At 32.2% G+C, this 22,505-nt stretch overlaps 1 protein-coding gene across 3 annotated transcripts; it reads right to left on the reverse strand.

The window, feature by feature from the left end:
* Positions 1–3,134: 3,134 nt before the first annotated feature.
* On the reverse strand, positions 3,135–8,383 carry LOC108489373 (uncharacterized). Of its 3 annotated transcripts, none has more exons than XM_017793890.2 (9): positions 7,862–8,363; positions 7,652–7,698; positions 6,144–7,421; positions 5,284–5,372; positions 4,869–4,971; positions 4,681–4,785; positions 4,245–4,365; positions 3,797–3,973; positions 3,135–3,620 (listed from the first exon to the last, which is right to left on the reverse strand). In XM_017793890.2, exons 1-9 carry the CDS (start codon positions 8,022–8,024, stop codon positions 3,466–3,468), a joined length of 2,238 nt encoding a protein of 745 aa, XP_017649379.1. In that variant the 5' UTR covers positions 8,025–8,363; the 3' UTR covers positions 3,135–3,465. The 3 variants fall into 3 exon arrangements, with proteins under 3 accessions (XP_017649379.1, XP_017649378.1, XP_052875968.1); XM_017793889.2 differs by having other exon boundaries at positions 6,144–7,427; positions 7,862–8,360; XM_053020008.1 differs by lacking the exon at positions 3,797–3,973 and having other exon boundaries at positions 6,144–7,427; positions 7,862–8,383.
* Positions 8,384–22,505: the final 14,122 nt, after the last annotated feature.

A 22,505-nucleotide genomic window follows, 5' to 3' on the forward strand; every position in this document is an offset into this window, starting at 1 on the left:
ATACTATATAACAATAACTAAAACACTTTAAATTAATTAAGTTGATTAACAACAATTTATTTATATTAATATAAATATAAAAATTTCAAGAAAATAATCAATTAACGAATCAACTTCAATATTGATCCTAAAAATATAAATAAAAATAATTTTTGTCGTTTAAGTCTCTGCTTGATTAGCATTAATATTATTGTCAGTGTAGAAGGACGTGAGTTCGAATGTATTAAAGTATATCATCTTCCTATTTAAGGGTTGGAGATGAGCCATAAGTAATTTTAGACATTCTATCAAAAAAATCAGATATGATGAAATTAATATTCATTTCGAATTTGATATTCTCATTTCTGATCCCAAATTTTCTTTCCGTATTGGGCCTCAGAAACCAAGGTTTTCATCGCTCTTGGAAACAAATCATTAACTGATGCTCCCTTCAAGTTCCTAGATTTGGTTTAACCGGCCTTGAGGTTTGAAAGTTGTGCAATCATGCAATGGATTACTATTATGCAGTAGTTTTCTATCTTTTTATAAAGTACAATTGTGACTACAACCAAACAATTTGTTATGATTCCTGTACCTGGTAATCAGGATATTGCGTTTGATCCCAAGTCACTTAACTATAAAGTTGCATGTCTCGACATTTGGGATGAACCAGACTCAAGCTATAGGACTTAACAGATCGAAATAGACTCGTATCAGACTCCTAATTGGAGATTCTCCGGTAAGTCTTTCATTGCCCAAATCCATACGGAATTTGATGGTGGGGTGTTCTGCAATGGCGCCATTCACTGGCTTAATGTATGGGGCAATACTTCTCCGTATTTCAACGTCGATGATGGAGATTGGCCGATGCCCGATGAATGGGGAGGTCATCTTGGAAGGTACTGTCGATACTTTGGGGAATATATCGACCTCCAACAACTGGATTTATTGTTTATGAGGTTGAGAGTCATACATGGTATTGCATATTCCTGAGAAGGCTTCAAGAAAATTTGTGATTTCGATGCGGATGAAAAGGGCAGTATAAATTCGACATTACTCACCTATTCTTGGCCTGCTCACTTCATTCAAACTCTTTCTCCTCTCTGAACTTAATCTGAAGATTATTTATAACATCCTATACTGGTTTTTCTTGTATTGTACTATTTTGCTCTGAAGCTTGAATTTCCGGAAGATTTTTTTTTTTTTAAATATGGGATTTTGTAAGTTTATTAATTCAGTGATGTTAATAAATTTATTTTTTAAAGTAAATTCATTAATTTATTTCATGAATGAAAGTATACAATTGAAGAAAAAATAATAATAAATAGTCGTCGTAGATGGTGAAAGATAAACTCCATCAACACAATAAAGGCTTTAACATTAGCATCAATAGAACATCATGACATGTTGACAATTGGCTTTATCACAACCAAGCACAACATATCTATAGTGATTGCAAGCACTTAATACGATAAGAAAATCAACTCTGAATAGTCCAAACGGTGAGCAAAAATCGATAAAAGAATTGAGCATTTACCAAACTAGAAAGGACGACAACAAAATCATCTCTAAAATCACTTGTAAAAGTAAGGTTATATGCATAAGCATGACTAAAAAACGTGCTATAAGAGCAAACAATAACGTTTAAAATTGAAAACTTATTAAATAATAAAAAAAACATATAAAACATATTAAGAAATTGACGAAGAGCCACCCACTTTTCAAGAAAAATTATTGGTGACGGGTGAAGTTTTAGTGAATGACGGGCGCCATCATCTGCCTATCACAACTCATCTACTTATCTCAACTTGTGAAGACAACAGAGATACCCACAAAATAGATCTGTAAATTAAAACGTGAGAGAACATGTAAAATGAATGAAAAGAAAAAAAAAAAGAAAAATAGGAGAAAAAGATAGTTAATAACCAGTCCGGAGATTAGCATCACTGTTGGGCAAAACAAAACATCCAATAAACTTAAAGTTGAAAATTAAGTATTTGCTACCTTTTATATATATATAAAATTTATGTAATAAGGATGTTTTCAGTTTTCACTTAAATATTAAATTTTTATGATTTTTTCGTTATGTAAATTATAATTTTAGTTGTCCACATTTAATTTAAGAATAGATATGAATATCTTTTTAAATTTTAGTTGCTCAACCCATCTATTTTTTTTTTTTTTTCATTTCCCGGTTCTTGTCATTTTAATTATCGGCGATCAATATTAGGGTGATAGGAGGTAAGCCTTTTTTTCCTTTTTGTCCTCTCTATTACTAAACTTGTTATAGTTCATTTTCATCTACCCTTTTACTGCAAATTTAGGGAGACAAGATGTTTGGGAGTATGATTAGGTACTTTTCAATGAAACCCAAGCCGAAAATGAAGCCAATCGAATTGAAAACGCCGCCAGAGCCAACGCAGACCATAACCAGAGTCATCTTTGACATTCTCAAGGAGCATGGGTCCCTCACTGTCGTTGATAGTTGGGAACTAGTAGATTATAATGTGTATTCATTGTGTATCTATACTTGCTGTTTCCAAGTCTAATTAAGCCAAGCCCAAGAGTGAAGTAAGGGCAGTGCAGTTTTATTGTTGCATAATTTCGGGGTCCTGAATCCCATGCATTATTGTCTTCTTCATGCTTTGCTTGCCTGTGCTCGACATAATGGAGTAGAAATGTGTTTATGAGTTCAGGAGGTTGAATTGAGAGGACTTAAAAGCAAGAGGGCACATGAAGATCGTGCTGAGGTGGATGAGAGAGAGGAAAGATTAAGCTAATATGCAACCATGTGGGGCCTAACAAACAATTTCTGTATACAACTATGTTCACTAAACCAAGCATCAACCACGCGAGCTGTCAATAACTCCTCAGCTTCTACAACTAGTTTTCCTGTCTGCAATGCCACCGGCTTCAAGACGTGTATTGTTTATTGCAGCACTGTAATACAATTGTTCTGTCGTCATGCTGTAGAAACTTTACTCTCTTTTTCCCATATATTTTCGATTTTATTATCATTTCCACCATTCAAACGGCTCTATAAATCAGTTTGAATTCTCATAGATTGTGTGTCCTTGGATCTCTCTCATTTAAATGCCCATGACAGGTTTAAACTTGGAACATGACATCAAACAAGGACTTCAGCAATGCAAGTCTTTTGACAGTCTACACCAGTAAATAATTCACAGGTGTACCATGGATTTACCTGACCTTTAAATTCTGAGAAAATGGAAGAATTAGAACATGTAATTGAAGTCTCCAATTACAGTACCCTCTAGTTCCGTGAAATGGAAGAAACCCAGTGCATCATGGATTTACATAACAGGAAATGGTGTGATGCTAGTTAACATATTATTCTTCCCATGCTCCTAAAGCCAGTCAGGTTAATTCACAAAGATGAGATATTAAAGGCTACACACAAAAGTTACTCAGTTTCTTTGGTTATGATGGCTAAACAGAGTTGGGAGTAGAGTACAGGCCCAAATGTCAATAGCGTCGACCACCAGCTGTGGACAAAAGGACCCGCCCTCCTTTCTTTCCTTTCTTTCCTATCTCATTCATCTTAGGCGTCTGCAAATTTTCAGCAGCCTTTGCTCTAGATATCACATTGGCAAATGATGGTGTGGCTGAACTTCTAGAGCCTGAAAAAACACAAATGCGAGCAGGTTAGTCCAGGGAGGGCTTAGGTATTTAAGAAACCGATTACTAAAACAAACACGTCATATGCACAACTGGAGAAACAGGACACTTTGATCATATCCTTGTCTAGAATATCAAGCAGCACAAATGATATTAAATATCAGCATCAGAGAATTACAAGCTGAACCAGTGGAATCGGTTGCCCCCTCATTGTTATGCATACCATTTCCTTCCTCAATTTTCAAGGAAGGAGAATCATGTGCAGCAGCAAAACCAAGCCTCGTGACATTTGAAAACAGTTTCCTCTCCCCAGTAACTGGGGGACTTGATGATATGACAGTAGAACTTCCAAGGGCTGACAAAGGAGACCAAAATCATTATATACAGTAATGATATATTCATGCGTTGAAAAGTTTTAAGTAGCAAAGAATGAACTTGGCTACAACAACCTTTACATAGCAAATTTAGATCCCACCAATCAGAAAACCATTGCAACATGGTACAAGTTCCTCATAATGTTATTGAGTCCAGATGGACCAAACATGACCAAAGATCCCACAATAAAATGCAACGGATGCTAATAGGACCAACTGCAACATATTGTACTTAAATAAACACAGTATTACCTTCGAAGTCATCCATAGAGAATGTGGGGGAATCATTGTAAGAGCAGTGCCCGAAATTAGATATCATAGGTGTAAACTGTACTGCAGCAGCAACTTCAGCCTTGATTTTCTCCTTTTGCTCCTATAAATAAGAATAAAAAATCTGAATCTAAAAGCACGTACAAATTCAAGTTACACCTTCTAAAAAATTATTAATTATTAATACAATTAAAAGAAAAACTTTGAACTACAATTTGCGACAAATATAGTTATATCCCTTTGACAATTAAGAAGCTCCCTTTTGACTCCAAACTTAAACAACTTTGAACACCGTAATGAAGTGAATTAATGTTGCAGATTTAAACTCAGTCACATAATAGAAGACTTTGATTCCAGCCAATAAAATTAAACCTTGCACGTTGCAAATGTATTAAATGAAGCATATATAAAATGGTACCTTTCTAGCCAGCTGCTTCCTCTGTTTTTCACGCTTCTTGATCTCATCCATAAATGGATGCAGAGCATCAGGAGGAAGAACACCACTCAAATCAATTTCACAAAGCTGAAATAGAAGGCTACTTTTAAAAATGATAAACAAAGCAAGATCTGGAAGCGATAACCTATCATGCTGATATAAAATCATACCTGAAAAGTTGTTGTTAAGGAAAAATGACTTAAGTAACGATAACGCCTCCGAACTGCCTCAGATTGAGTGATAGTTTCCAACTCTAAAATCCTACCACTTACTCTGAAAATTCAGAAGTTCTAGTTAAAAAGACAAAACTGAAACACACTGGCAATCAAAAAGAAAATGTCATAATGCACTTCTTTTTAATCATTTGGAAAGAAATATATACATGAGAGACAAAGGAAATTCCAACAGTTATACAACCTTAATTAGCATGCAACACACAAGAAAAAATGACACCAAGGTTTAGTATTTTTTTCAAATGCTCTTCTTTTTCTTTCAATTTTCCCAGTCAAAGATTCCTACTATTTAAATTTCATTATCCAATGTCTTAATACACATGGTGGTTGATAAATCAAGGTTTCCTCAAACCTGTGCGGAAGTGAACCATAGCTTCCGTAATGGTGGAGGAGACACTTCACATTTAAAGGATGGAGAATGATGTGCTGCCCGTCCACTGCCTGAAAGAAACTACAAAGCGTAAATATTTAACACATAAGACCAGTGGCGAATCTAGAGACGGGCTAACAGGTAAGGTTCATTGGCCACCGACTAAATTCTTATTAATTTCTTTCTATCCCTTATATCTTCTTATTTTATTACCAAAAGGCAGGGTAAAATTATGTCTAGCACCCTCAATTTTTATTTTGAATTCCTTCAATAGAATTTATAATTTATTTTATTAGCTTAATTTTCTTTAGTGCCTTTTAAATCAATCAAATTGATACATTTACATATTGTGTTGATATTTTTCGTTATATTTTCAATAGGAAAAACATATGAAAAAAAAATTAAATAAGAACAATATCTTAAACAAATTTTACTTTTTACTTTTTTAATGTATAAAGCATTATATTTTTCTTTTATAATATGAAATTGTTCTATGTGTATTTTAATTACTTCCAAATATTACAGTTTTTCTTCCTTTTTTTTGAAAGAAATATTACAGATTTTTAACATTTAAACTTTAATTTGTATTAAAACTTACACATGCAACATAAATTGTGGTATTTTAAAAAATGTACCAATGTTTCTAACTTAGCCCCTGCTGACAAGTTATACCATCATTCATGATAACCAATATCAGCAAACACAGAGGCAACAAGTACTGAGAATGTTTACCTATAAACTGATTCACGATTAAAACAGCTCTTTCCTTTCCCAAAATATATGAAATTGCAATAAGAATGGAGAAATATAGAAATCAAACTACCATCTTAAATTATAGTCACCTGATAGAAACTGTAAGAGTCATTGTCCTTTGCATCTTTAGAGCCATTGTCCTTTGCATCTTTAGAGCCACCTAAGCACTCTTGCAAATTCTTGCTTTCTTCACATGATGAATATAAAAAAGTGCCTTCAGCATCTAGAGATTCAACTACAACAGCACTTTGATCCAAACCATTCCCTCCATTTGAAATGTCTGCTCTTAAGCTATGGAGACGCTTATTGTGCTCATCAGCCCCAGAAGGTAGTGCCCTCCCTCCAAAACTATATGTATCACCATTACCTTTGGAAGCACTTGAAGTCTGTCTATCAGACTCCACCTTAGAAACAGTGTTTATACAAGCTTTATAGCTATCAGTAGCTCGGTGCTCATTCCAATACTTCTTCCTCTGTTCTAATTGTTCCATTGCAGCACAAACATATGGAAGCTTTTCTAAATCATCAACAAGCCCTGAATCTGCCCTAGCCAACCAGCTATCTAAATCTGACATGGCTTGTCTGACAGACAGATCAACATCTGAAGTAAATGTGAACTTTGAAAAGGGGTCATATATGTCCTCACTAGACTGCATGGAGCTCATCTCTATTTTATTTTTCCAAGATGGAACAAATGAATCTTTTTGTCGCGTTAGAAGCATAAACTCTATAGTATCACCTAGACAATGTTGTCTAACATCCTCAATATAGATGGTGTACAGATCCTTCTGGGATACCATTACAAAACATAAGGGGCATCTTTTGAAGCACTCACGTTTCTGATCCTCCTCACCCATTAACAAGTATTGCAGAATACACGGGAAGCAAAAAATATGACCACATGAGGTTATTTGCGGGCATTGAGGATCTTCCAAACAAATTGGACACTGCACTGGAAATGGGGTAGAATACCTCACACAAATAATATCCTCCCATAATAACATCTTATCCGGATCCATCGATTCAGGCATGTAATTTCCAGTATCCAACACAACAAACTTGAAATTTGCCTGAAGGAACAAATCTTTGTTATAAGGCTTTATCTTCCGCTGCCTTCTTGGAGGATGTCCCCGTGGCTGTGGACGAGAGCGAGCAATAGGGTCATAATGAAAATTCAGCAAGTGGTTACCATTCATCATCTGAGTTCTTCTCCCTGCTGAATGTATAGCACTTCCATGAGCCACCGTACCTTGATGATTTCGAGTAGAAACCACATCTTCGGATATTTTCCTTCTAGAATGGGATTTTTTCCCCCTGTTTCCGTGTAGTGAAGTTGTCTTAACATTTGGCGTGTCAACTTCACTCAACTGATCCTAACAGATAAGAAGGATAATTTGAACTTATTAGCAATGAATGGATAAACTTTTACTCCTTAAACATCATGAATCTTCCATTCCAATGTTTGAGTTCCCTAATAGTTGACAAGGACGCATAACAGTTGTAAAGTTTTACCATTTAACCCTACCTTTTCGTTAAAATAACAGAATTCAGGAGGGGTAAACAAAATGGGATCCACGAGCAATAGTATGAAACTTACCTGTTTGGAGGATCCACCTGAACCGTGTGCATCGGAAGCCAAGGGGCCTGCCATAAAAAAATGTAATTTTTAGGTTTTAATAAAAAGGGAAAAGAAACTTTTATTACGACTTAGGACAGCACTAAAATGACAGAAAACAAGAAATCCAGATTAGGATTCGAGGAAGAAGTCAAAGAAACCAAGAAGGGATAAATATGGAAGGGGGAATACCTGGAGGAGAAGCGGAGAGAGGGAGAGGATCAGAGACGTGGAGAGATCCAAAGGAGATGGGAGGAGAGGATTGGAGGTTGCCATGATTGGGATTAGGGTTTAGAGAGAGAGATTGGGAAGACGACGCTGTGGAACCTTGAACTTGTGAGGGCAAGATGGACATGAAAATCTTCAAAGCTGGGTTTGGGGATTGGGGAATGGGGAGTGTGGTGTTCGGTGATTGCGTTTGCGTTTTCAGCCTACGGGGCTTATTATTGAGGAAAGGTAGGGAGAGAATCTACCGCATACTGACCGAATTTAGATTTATAGACTCTGCAATTACTCTAACACCCTTGTTATCTTTGTTTATTCCTCCAAACCCCCGGGGGATGTGTGTAGTTACAAAGACGGAATGGATTAATAAGCCCCCCTTATTCACTTCTTCACCCCGACTAGTCCAAACACAACCTGAGTGGCGATTTCCTCTATTGGGGACTGCATATTCTTTGGCTTTGGGATAGAAGTTTGTGGAATTTGATATGGAAAGCCAAATTACCTCAAAAATTAAACTTTTTCTCTAGTAGTATGGGTTACAAGCCCTCCCTACTAAATAATTTATGGTCTGCCGAGGTATGGATATATTGGATCTCTGCCCCCTTTGCTCTAATAACCAAGAGAGTATTCAACATTTACTTCGGAACTACCAATCTTCTAAACAATTGTGGGATTCTATCTATAATTACTTCAAACACATGCCTTTGCATTAGGAAAATTGGTACGACCAGCATGAGGTTAATATCTCATCTAAAGCTTGGGTCAAAAGTCCCTACGGATCCCTTGGCCTACCTTATTTACTTTGAAATATGCTTGTATCAGAATATATTGATTTTTGGTCACAATAAGATAATAGGGAGTTTCGTACAAAGAGTCTTTTTGAGTGTCAGTAAATTTGTGACTTTTTTTCCCTTCTTTTAAAGGAAAAGCTTCCCTAATTTCATCTGTCTCTTAAAAACCTCTTCAGTGTGGATGATTTAAACTAACATAATGTTATGCGCCTTGGCGTAAGATCTAGTCACAGGTCTAGACGAGAAAGAATTCTTGCTTCGACCTATGGTTACTCAAAAAGACAGATTCATCCTTGACTGAAACCCCCTCTCAAAATAGCATTTCTTTTGATAGAATAATTGCTTACCTCTTTATTTCATATTGGCAGCCTTTTATAGACTGTTAATAACAAATGAAAGAGTCTTAATTGACATAAAATAGAATTCCTAACTTAGAGTTTACGAAGGAAACAAAAACCTAATATAGTAAAACTAAAACTCTTAGTAAAACACGATATAATAAATAAATAAATAAAACTAAAACTCCTATTGCAATTAAAGTGTCCATATCATTACTCCTTTCTAATTGAGCTTGTCCTCAAGCTCAAATTCAAAATAAACTTGATTTATCCAAAATCATCTATCTCATCATCATCTTGCTTGCCTTCAACATCCGGTACTTCTATCCAAAATAACCTTTTACATTTGTGTCCCATGGAATAAGACTCGTCACAATTATAACACGACCCTTTAGCCCTTCTTTACGCCATTTCTATCTGTGTCAATCTCTTAATAAATGGTGCGAAAGAACCTATTTTGCCGTTGTTCCTGTTGGTTCTATTGTTTGTCCCCTCCCTTTGCAATGTTCGAGTTGTTGGAATGATTGAATTGTTGTCGTGTTTTGGGAAGTTGACCATTTAGATTGGTTTGAGATAACATCTTGGAAGAGACTTTTTGTTTACGTTCTAAAGCTCGAGCCATATTCATTGCAACTCCAAGGTTTCCCGGTTGTTGCATCTCAATACCAATTCTAAGTTCCTCTGCCAATCTAGCAGTAAAAAGGTTTACTTGTTGTTGAGGTTTAAGATCAGTAGTCCTAGCAAGTAGTGATTGAAATTGGCGTTGATATTCTTCTACCGTCCTAGTTTGTCTCAAGTTTGCAAGTTCCCCCAAGGAGTTATTACTCATAGGTGGCCCAAACCTGATATGACAGCACTCTCTGAAGCGTTCCCAATCCAAATTTGCCTCCTCTTCTTCAATTTGATCAAACCATAATTGTGCCTCTCCTAAAAGATGGAATGAAGCTAGGCCGACTTTGTCTTCTTCGTTGGTCCGTTGATTGCCAAAAAATTTTTTGCATCTTTTTAACCATCCTAAAGGATCTCCAACCCCATCATAAGTGGGAAATTCCATCTTAGAGTACCGTGGCACTATGACCCCACCGTGTTGCGAATCTGAATTCCTCCATTGCTGCCTTGTTCTTTATTAATTTTTTCTGAATCCCCTTTCGTTGTCTTTTGGACCAAAAGAGATAACATCGCCACCTGCTCCTCTAATGCTTGTTGCCTTGTAGCCATTTGTTCCATGAATGCCTCCAACTTGGTCATCAAAGTTTTTTCGTCACCCATGACAAATGGCTCGATACCAAGTTGTTATGCGCTTGGCGTAGGATCTAGTCACAGTCTGACGAGAAAGAATTCTTGCTTCGACCTATGGTTACTCAAAAAGGCGATTCGTCCTTGATGAACCCCTCTCAAAATAACGTTTCTTTTGATAGAATAATTGCTTACCTCTTTATTTCATATTGGCGACCTTTTATAAACTGTTAATAACAAATAAAAGAGTCCTAATTGACATAAAATAGAATTCCTAACTTAGAGTTTATGAAGGAAACAAAAACCTAATATAGTAAAACTAAAACTCTTAGTAAAACTTGATATAATAAATAAATAAATAAAACTAAAAACTCCTATTGCAATTAAAGTATCCATATCACATAACTTGTTCAACTTTGAGAAATCTTGGTAAAACAGGTGCAGGTGCACTTATTTGAAACCATAATGGTAATTAGGTTGTTGGGGCTTTCCTTCACATCCCTAGAACAACTAGTGTAGAAGCGTAACTATGGGCTCTTAGAGATGGTCTTACCTTAGCTTAATAGTTAAATATTTTGAACTTTGAGATTGGAGTTAGTTTTACTACTAGGATCATTTTATGAAAAATATTTCTAATTATAATTTTTTTTTTATCTCCCTTGATTGATGAGTGGAGAATACTCTTCCATCCTATAAGTTCTAGTTCCTTGAAGCATGTCTTTCATGAAAGGAACAAATGTGAGCATACGTTACCATAATTGCGGAATAATTTTCAACCTTCTTCTCCCTCGAATGTTGTTTATTTTAATGATTTGTTTTGTATTTTCTCTAAAACACCTGGTTGTTTAAATCTTGTACTTTTAGATGATGCCCAAAGGGAAATTATGTATCGAACTTTAAGTTAGTAGATTCATAAAAGCTTGCTCCTTTTTTGACAAAAAAAAATTCTTCCAACCAACAATGTCATGTTAATTAAAGTTCTTAAAAATGTCATGCGCAATTTTTTTATATATAAGCTTGTCATACACAAGTAAGAAATCTTTTCAAAATATATTTATATAATTTTTTTTATGATTCCTCGATTACTGAGCACAAGCTTAATGTTAGTAGTTTGTTCTTTTCATACCAATTTTTTCAAAATATGCTTTAGAAAAAATATGGTGAAAGAAATGAGCAATTGTTTCCAATTGCTTCTAAATGCAAAAGAACTGGATTGAAGAATTTTTCATTGTCTAAAATTGAAACAAATGAAAACCTTGAGAACTTCACTCCTTTAGGAGAATTGGATACTCAAATGAAATCTCACATAAAGATGTATATGTGTTGAAAAAATTGATTTAGAAAATGTGTTTGTTTACACAGTAAAAAATTAATTCTTTTTCTAAAATTGAGCCTTTGTGTTATTTATAATAATAAATTTTACCAAATTATTATATATGTTTTCAGCTTAGTGGTTTTGGTCGTCTCTTGAATTTCAATCGATACGATATTATTCGCTATTCTCAAACCCTTAGTTTGCCTAAAGTGGGCTCTAATTCACAAACCTATCACACGATGAAAACCTTTTAATCTTCCAATGGAGAAAATTAATTCTCTTTATGGGTAAGAAATCTAACTCGGGTTATCACGAAAATGGAATTTATTTGAGAGCTATAAATCTCACTATTTTTTGACAGAGTAACTACACTCAATATGATATATTTTGGCTTAGCCCATAGCCCCTTTTTATATGACAAATTCACAAGAGTTCTACTTGAACAAGAGGAGAAACATCAAAAATATTTAAATAGAAAACATATACAATGCCATTGGGACTACATGGTAGGCAATGGCACACCCCTTCTAAGAACCTTGGGTGCTGCCACCTATCCCATTTTAAATGGGTTTATTGGGTTCATTCATATATTGGATACAATTATATATATTTTATAATCTTTAAATCAACTCATATAATTTATTCAATCTAATAATCAATTTTTATTCTCAAAATGTTATCAATTCACTCAATTAAATTATGTTTTCAATCCAATTCTAATTTCGTTGAAGTCATATGACCTTACTAAACTAGAATCTATGCATAAATAAAATTTAATTGTCTCGTTTCATAAAGCTACAATGTCCACTTAATTTAATTTTTGCTTTGAACTTCAATTATTTAACTATAATAAATTCAATAATAATTCAAAGAAATTAAATTAATCACTAAGTCATCACTTGTTCCTTGTGAGAAAATCATTCATTATAAATAGATGCAATTTATTTATCTATTTTTCATTTTCATTCATTTAATGCATCAATTCTAATGCAATTTATATAAGGTTGTGTTGAGCTAGCAAAGAGACTAATAAGGCATATATAATTATGGTTCAAATAATTTGTAATTAAGTTACGACTCTCTGTTTGCTAATTACAACATTCTTTAGTCATGGAGACAATCCACAAAGTATCATAATTGAACTCTCTCTTATTATATAACTTTAAGAAAGCAACTTATAATTTTGATTGTCCAATAACCTTGCCATTAGTGTGTTACCTGTTGAAAATTCCAATTTAGAAAACGATTTTCAGTCACAGCGAAAGTTTAAAATTTTTTAAAATCGAGTCGTTTTATGATATTTATAATAATAATTTTTTTCTCGAAAAGTACTTGTACTTTCAATCAAACGACCTTCTTTACTATCATTGTACATTGAATTGCATCGAGTGTGGGCTCAAGCAATACGAACCAAACACAAAACAAGAAACGATTTAATTACTTTCAGTAGGAAAGTAATTGTCTCAAATAGAATCTGGTAGAAATTGTAATTCGCAAAAAATAGAATTTATTCGTAGAAAAATAAATTCTCACTACTTTCTGGCAGAGTAACAATATATGAAATTTGTTTGTAAATAACTCTATTAGTGTCATCTATTTATAGGGAGAAATAAGAGAATCCTAGCTCAATAAGTGATGCATTGATAATATTTATTTAATAGAAAATATTCCATTAGTTTAACTAGGGGAGTAATGGGTGGCACACCCTTGTAAATATTACTAAGGTTGTCACCCCTCTCTTATGATAAGGGGATTTAGGTCTTTCTTGTATTAGGTCAAATTATATGTGCTTCCTAAACTTTTAATCAAATACTTTATAATTTAATCCAACCTAATATTTGTTTTCTATTTCCCAAAATAAATTTTATTTATTTAAATTAGCTAAATTAATTTCCCAATTAAATAATTTTCTCAACACAATTCTAATTCCATTAAAGTCATAACAATTTTACTATAGAAGAATCTATGAGAAAATATATTTAATTTATATATTCAATGGATTCACGATGACTAATTAATTTAATTGATTCCAAACTTCAATTATTTAATTATAATTAATTAAATAATAATTAGAAAACTTTAAATTAATTCTCAAGTCATTTCTATACGTAGTGAGAAAACACAATCATTTGTGATTGCACCCCATTTCTCTAACTTCATCATTTTCATTTATTTATGTTCATTTAGTTCTATACTCAATTCATTTATGGTTTTAACGAGCTAACAGAGGGACCAATGAGACATATATAATTAGTGCTCAAATAATTTATAATTAAGTTTTAACATTTCACCTAGTAATTATAAACTTTTTTAGTCACAAACCCATTTCACTATAGTATCGTGACTGAGCTCTCCCTAATTACATACCATTATGAAAGCTACTAATCAGTACTTATCTAGTGACCTTCTAATAAATGCGTTAACCTCATAAGACATTCTTAATCTCTTTGGAATAAATTTGTTCTCCCAATATGATTCTATTCTATCTCATGGTAATAATTATATCTTAATGAAAAGGCAATAACTATCCAATAGTAATCAAACCATTTATCACAAAAACAAATTACCCGTAGCCACATTTTCTTTTCATCTATCATGTAATGCCGATGAAAAGATATCATTTGCCCTTTAGTCGGGCTATAAATTTTATTATTTTGAATCATGCTACAAACAACAAAAGACGTATACCCAACTCACCAGCTTTTGGTTATTTATCTATTTGAACTCAAGCTTTTACTTATATCAAAGGCTACAAGTCATACATATATAACCCATCATCCACTCAGGATTTAGGTATGCCACACAATGAACATCACAAGTGAATAAATCGATAAACGAATTTAGGATTTATTCTACTTGGGTATTGTATAATATATTGTCAGTCCAGTTAGTACATCTAAGTCTTTATCTTCTAGAAATCATTTACTTTGATGCTCAAGAAAAAAACGTCTCCCCAATTAGACTTTACAGATGACATATTAGTCTTTCAATTGGCTTGCTTATTTCTGATTGGACTAAGGACGTGTTTTGATTATTTACTAATATAAGATGTTTTTCTATATTATGATCTTATTACATAATATCGCTTAGTATTAGTTAAACGTTAGATAATTGGTGAGCCAATATTTTCTTCCATTTTGCTTTGCATGCAAATTGTTGAGGACATTATATAAAGAATATTAATGTAAATAATAGATTATTTTATTAACCAATTTGTTCGAAAAATACAAGTATACAAACGAATATACTACACCTAGGGCACTAGATCCAACAGTCTTCCACTTGGCTTTGTGAAGCAAATGAATCATATTTCGCATTCTCATACACTCTACATATTTCTTAAAACTCCTAGCTATCGGAGTCTTAATAAATAGGTCTGCTAAATTTTCCTCTAATGCGACTTTGATTGTATTCACTATTTCGTCTATTATTGTTGCCCTTATGATGTGATACTTTCTATCAATGTGTTTTGTCCTTTTGTGGTTTTTGGTTTCCTTGGTGTTAGCTATTGCTGCATTGTTATCATAATACCAAGTGATAGCTTTTCCTATACCAAAAAGGACTTCATGATCTGTAAGGAACTTTCAAAGCTATATTACTTCTTTTGTTGCCTCAGAAGTAGTTACATATTCGACTTTCATGATGGAGTTAGCAATACTAATTTGTTTGACACGTCTGCATACTATGGACCCATTGTTTAAGGCAAAGACACAACCCAATGTTAATTTCCTTGAATCTTGACACATTTAGAAGTTAGAATCGGTATTGTAACACCCCCTAACCTTAAACTGTCGCCGGAACAGGGTTACAAAACATTACCAAATATATCGGACAATTTACGAATAATTCATAAACAAATTAACATACATAGTATAATTTAATCATTAAATCCCTGTAATGGACCCTCAAGGTCCAAAACACGTATTAGAAGTGGAACAAGACTTGTTCGAGTACTCCGAAAATTTTTCCTAAATTTTTTTTTGTGTGAACTCAATATAACCCCTTTATAAACATCTAACCTTCCCTGCAATTTCAAACCACAACCAATCTAAAACCAATGGCACAACCAAAACAATTTATACTTAAGTACACCTAAATCATAACCAATTCATTAACACAATAATTTAATAATTAAACATTCATAAAATAATTCAAAGTTTACTAATAACTTCATTCATTTTCCATTCAAACTTAATACCAAATTTTATAGTATACTCTTTACGATTTCACTTAGACTAAGTTCAAAACATTACAAGCTATCCATACTTTATAACCAAAATCATATGACCCATGTATATAACCTAGGTACATGTCACATTTACCAAAAAAGAAAAGTACATCACCAAAGTTGTGCTGAAGTCGGGATTGATTTAGATGCTGAACTGGGACCTTTGACTTCTATTGACCTGCGCACGGGAACAATCGTACGCTGAGTATGTCTATACTCAGTGGTATTACCATAATTCAAATTATATAACATTAATAAATTATAACATAAACTTGTAATATAGAAAATCATAAGAACAAATTTTACAATCAATTTAATATTTCATTTATAATAGTCTATCAAAAGTTATCATATATCAACAATTTGTATTTTTGATCAATTCATGAACATTAAGTTCATGTTTTCAAATCTCATATCTCATTTTCACTTCACATATCAATTCATAATTTCACTATCTCATTTCTTCCATCAACTCATTCAAATCAAGATTTATTTATTTTTTTATTTCATTAAAATACCCCTATTAACAACACTCGAACTTTGACGGATACACGGATTTCAACCAAACACACCAGAATAAATAATCCTCCCAAACACACCAGAATAAAATAATCCTCCCAAACACACCAGAAAGACATTAAATGCCTTTTCAGATAATCCGAAGAAATAAAGTAACATTAATATCTCCTCGGTCAAGCCGAAAAGTCCCCTGAACTCTTCTAAATCCTATGGCATGCCAACTATATCCGACTCAGCCCAACTAGTCAATAGGGTATTCAAATCATTTCTCAATTCAATCTCATTTCAATTCAAAACACACCTTTCAATTTAATCACAATTCAAGTTAATACAATTTCCACTTTCTAATCAATAAACAATTTAAATACTCAAACATATTCATACTTTATCTCAATTTCATTCATGTCAATAGTAATACTTACCTTATAATTTACTAACCATACATAAGAATTTAAATATAACATTAACTAAATAGTAGTTTGAATTATAGTAATACAAACCCGAAATTCGCGATTACTCCTCGATGATCTTCTCTTTTCCTTTCTGTGTTGATGCCTCAGGTTCTTTATTAGCTACGAAAAATTAAGATAATTTTTCACTATTAATATAACACCAATTTATATTAAATAATTGAATTTCTATTCAAGTTCTATCTTAATTTCAATTTGATCCTAACTAAACTCATTTACTTTTTCTAACTCAATTCACACTTCATTTCTACTAAATCTCTTGCCATATTCAACTTGACTATCCAATGTTCATATTAAAACCCTAAATTAAAATTTATTTCAATTTACTCCCTCTAACACAAAACTTATAGCTTCTTTTATAATTTAATCCCTTTATCAATTCTAACTAGAAATTATATCAATTAAACCCCTAATTCATTATTTTGTTCAACATGAATTATGTTAAAAAACCTAAGAACTTCCAAAACTTCAACTTAATTTCAACAAAACTTTGTTCTAAAACTTCTAAAACATCAAAATTAAATAAAAAGGACTTAATTGACTTACCAAATTAAACTCCAAGCTTTAAAACCTTAGTTTCTCCTTTTTCTTTTCTTTCTTTCTTTTTCCCACTTTGTTTCGAATTAGCTTCTGTTTCATTCTTCTTTCCTTCCTTATTTCATTTATGTTCTATTTATTTATTAGTTTAATAATAATTATATAATATTATAGTAAATACCTATTTAATAAACAATATATGTATTACAAATATACATTATCATCACCCTACACTTGTCTTGACTTAATTTAATTTATTTATTTTATATAATTTAATATTTTAATATAATAAAATCTATTTACTTAAGTAAAAATAATTAAATAAATTTATTACTAATGTATAAATATATGCATTATACTTATATAATTTAATCACCATACATTTATCTTTATTTTAATTTATTTCATAATATAATATCAATTTAATAATATTATTAATATTAATATTAATAAATATCTAATACAAAACCATAATAATAAATAATGATAATAATAATCTAATATATTACTTATGCATAAAAATCAAAGATTTTTATGCATTTGCCTACTCATTCTTTGTTAATGGCTTAATTATCATTTTAGTCCCTTTTATTTTTTAATCTATAATTAAACTTTTACCATTTTTCACTTTAGTTCTTTTGCTAATTACTCTTAATTAAGCTAAATCCGCTTAATAAAAATCTAATTAGACACACCATTAGACTCATAAATATTTCTAATAATTATTTATGAACTCGATTTACTAAGACGGAAGCCTGATAATGCACTTTTTCGATACCCGTAAATTTTGGGTCATTACAGGTATAGTTGATAAGAGTAAGATCTCCTCTGTATACATAAGCATATAGTCTTTCGTTATCCATAAATACTTGAGTATATACTTAATTACTTACAAGTATATTGGACTATGGTTTGTTTGATATTGACGCACCAACCGTACTACGAAACAAATGTCTGGACATGTACATAACATAGAATACATGAGATTTCCTACTATCGAGGCATAAAAAACATTTCTCATGTATTCTCTTTTCTTCCGCTATCTTAGGACAATTCTCTAAAGAAAGATAAAAGCCCGATATAGAAGATCGAGTTCCCTTATCTAAGTCAGTCATTACATAACATCCCAATATCTTATCTATGTATAAAGCTTGTGATAATGTTATCACTTTGTTCTTTCAATCCCTTAGAATTTGAATACCTAAAACAAAGTTAACTCCTCTCAAGTCCTTCATTCTAAATTATTGAGTTAACCATAGTTTAATCGATGGCAATATCCCTAGGTCAGTTCCAATGAGTAAAATGTCATTAACATATAGAACAAGAAATATCATCTTTCTATCCTCAATATGTTTATAAACATAAGGTTCATTTACATTTTACTCAAATCCAAAAGTTTTAATCGCATATCAAATTTTTAATTCTGTAAGTCGGATGCTTGCTTAAGTCGATATATGGATCTAATTAGTTTGCCAACTTTTTACTCATCTCTTTTAGCTATATATTTGGTGGGTTACATCATACAGATACATTCTTCAAGATATTCATTCAAGAATGTTGTCTTGATATTTATTTGTTAGATCTCGTAAGCGAAAGCCACCATAATAATAATATGCAGATTGACTTAAGCATGGCAACCGGAGATAAGGTTTCTTTATAAACGATATCTTATTTCTAAGTATACCTTTTTGCTACAAGTCTGGCCTTATAAGTTTCCATTTTTCCATTAACATTTCTTTTCTTCTTGTGGATCTACTTACACCCTATGAGTTTTATCCCTTTCAGTAAGTTTACAAGTTCTCACACTGAATTGGATTTCATAGAATCAATCTTAGCTTTCATAGATATTTCCTAGAGCTTAGGATAAACACTTTGCACTGCTTCGTCAAATATAAGTAGGTCATCATCTTCTTGTTAGGTAGACTTAGTGTTTAAGGCACTTCTGCCAGACTGGAAGAACTCAAGCCTAATAGAGACTCTTCCACTACGACGAAGCTCCCTATGTTGTTGATTGTTTACACGTTTACTATTAAAAGTTGGTTCTAGAATTGTTATTGTAAGGCTTTGTGTATTTTCGAAAGTTCATTAAGTACTTCTTTACTTTGAGGTTTAAAATCATTCATGTAACTCTCTTTAAGGAAGTTAGCATGATTCGATACTATAATTGTTTACTCTTTCAAGATATAAAACAAACCACCCTTTATTCCTTTAGGATACCGACAAACATGCATAATTCTATCTGTGAATCCAATTTTCTAATGTTTTTTTTCCAATACGTGGGCTGGGCATCCCAAAATCCTAAAATATTTTAGGCTTAACTTCCTATCATGCCACAATTTGTATGGATTTTTAGGTACGACCTTAATTAACATATCATTTAGAATACAGCAAATCATTTCTAAAGCATGTTCCCAAAAGAAAATTAGAAACTGTGAATAACTTAACATCTATTACACCATGTCTAACAAAGTTCGATCCCTCTCTTTGCCACGTCATTTTTTTGTCGAGTGTCAAATGTAGTTAGTTGGGATAATATCGTAATCTTTATAAGATAACTTAAGAACTTATTCGATAAATATTTCCCACCTCGATTAGACCGAAGTGTCTTTATGGGTAAACCTAGTTGTTTCTCCACTTCCACACAAAATTATTTGAATTTACCAAAGGTTTCACTTTTGTGGTGCATTAGGTATAGATACTCCTATTTGGAATAATTATTTATAAAGGCTACATAATAACCATAACCATCTCAAGCACTAATGTTCATGGTGCAGCATACATCGGTGTATACAAATTTTTAAAGGTTTAACGACCTTCGTTCTTTTTGCATTAAAAGATTGCTTAGTCATCTTACCTTCTAAGCAATATTCACATTGTGAAAGGTTAACTTCCTTAAGCAAACTTAAGATGTCATATTTCACAAGTCTAATGATTCTTTCTTGGTTAATATGATCAAGTCTTAAATACTAAATGTATGTCTTATTAGAGTGAGAAGTTTTATGTCTTTTATTTGTTAATTGTAACGACCCAATTCTTGTGGTGTAAAAAAAAGTTGACTTTGGACTAAAAATTTTGAGTTGAAATGTCTTGGAAGTTGAAATGATGAAGTTATAAATTGAACATAAGAATAGGAAATGGAATTATCTAGTAATTAAATTAATTAAATTAGTATAATTAGTACAACGACTAAATTGCAAGGTACATTAAAAGAAGAAATTTGATTAGGATCTTAGATCAAGCCCTTGTTTAACTATTAAACATTTCTTTCTAAGCAATTACTACATGATCAAAATTTGTTAGTGGCATATGTTGGTCAATGGCGTTAATCTCCACTAGTTTTAATATGAAGAAATTATAATAATTGATTAAAAATTTATCAAATTAAAAATTAAGAGAAATTAATTATAATATGTACATGGCTTAGTGGAGAGAGGGAGAGAATAAAACAAAAATCAAGACATCAAATTGGCTTATTCTCACTGTCCAAGTGTAGAAAGGAAAGGGCAAAGCTTTGGGTTTTTTCCTTTGTTGTGCCTCGCATAAAGGACTTGATAACAGTTTTTCTTTAATTTTTAGATGTGAATTAGATAAGGAACGATAGATAATGAATAGACAAGTGATAAATTTTTGAATTAATGAGTTTTTGTTTAGTTTTTCATTGTTGGAAAAACATGGAAATTTTGGTGATAGTAGCTTAAAGCCATGCATGAGTGATGCTAGGTAGTTTAAGGAAAGAATATGTATAGAATATAATAAGAAATGTAGAATTAAGCTTGAATTAGTTTTAATGAGTTGATTTAGTTATGTTTTATTAATGACCTATTTTGTAAAAGGTGAATTTTTATGGCTTGTTAATAAATAATAAAATTAGAAAGTTTTTGTATTATGTTTATTAAGTCGGATAAAGATTTAATTGAATAGATTGTGCAATATGAATGTTTTGAATATTAAAGTAGTAAAGAACTAATTGACTTAAATGCATTCATGTTTGATTTCATTGAATTGTGTGATTAATGACGTTTCCGTAATATCGAATGTAGCCAAAGACGACACTAGAATGTCAAAGGCGAAAGGAAAGGAAAGGAAAGGAAAAGAAAAGACAAACATCATTTAGCTTTTGTAGTTTGTGCTTTTATAATTCAATTTCAATTTACTTTTGTAGACTAATTACTCGTTATAATTAGTGTGACTATGTATTAAGGTAATGGTATTTTCCCCTTAAAAACTTACTAATGGATTCTATTGGTGATATTTGAATTATGTGGTAAATGTTTGAAATTGTTTTGGATGTGAATATGAAGATTTGGACATTGACATTACAATAATATATGTTACAATAGTGATTATAATGCTAATGCCCCATTAAATGATGTTAGACATAGTCTGGGTATAGTTGGCCATAGGGTCACCAATATAGTGATTTACTAGCTACCGTTCCCGGGCAATCTGGGATAACTGAATAAATAGTGCAGAAAAATATTGAAAACTATCATTGTCGAGTAACCAGTGATGGTAGAATAAACGAATACTAAAAATAATTGTTGCAGAACAACTTGGGATGACAAAATAAAATAATCGTAGTTTCTATAGAGTGTAGACTTACACGATATGTAAAATAAGTAATCTTTATGCTAACATGTGTAACATGTGAAATTGTGCTAATGAGAAGCATGCATATATAACAAGATGTAACATTTATGGCAAGATATATTTAGTTCTACTACCCGTTTGTATAGATGTTCATAAAAATTACTTTGTTGTAAATGAATTTTAAAATGTAGGAACTTATAAATATTACGTGTAAAGTTTGCGAAGGTTGCAAACATTCTATGTTTGCAGGACATGGATGCCATCCATTCATTCAAGTCTATATGTTCCAGATCCCAATGCTGTCACGACTCGGTAAGGTTCCTTCCAAGTAACTAACAATTTTCCTATCTGACTGGCTGGTTGGCTAGATTTTACATTTCGCATCACTACTGGTTAGCTAGCTTTTGCATTTCACATGACTAGGTCCTCCATTTGGTGGTATCTACTATAGACCCTCAAATTATATTACTATGCCACTTGCTGAGCTTGGATGACCAATCAGATTAATGTTTGATCTTTCACTTCATCCAATAAATCTAGGTTCTCCTGAAGCTTGACTTCATTGGCCTACTCAGTATAGTGAACCA

This window comes from Gossypium arboreum, chromosome 10 (genome assembly GCF_025698485.1).
Source record: "Gossypium arboreum isolate Shixiya-1 chromosome 10, ASM2569848v2, whole genome shotgun sequence".
Taxonomy (NCBI): Eukaryota; Viridiplantae; Streptophyta; class Magnoliopsida; order Malvales; family Malvaceae; genus Gossypium; species Gossypium arboreum.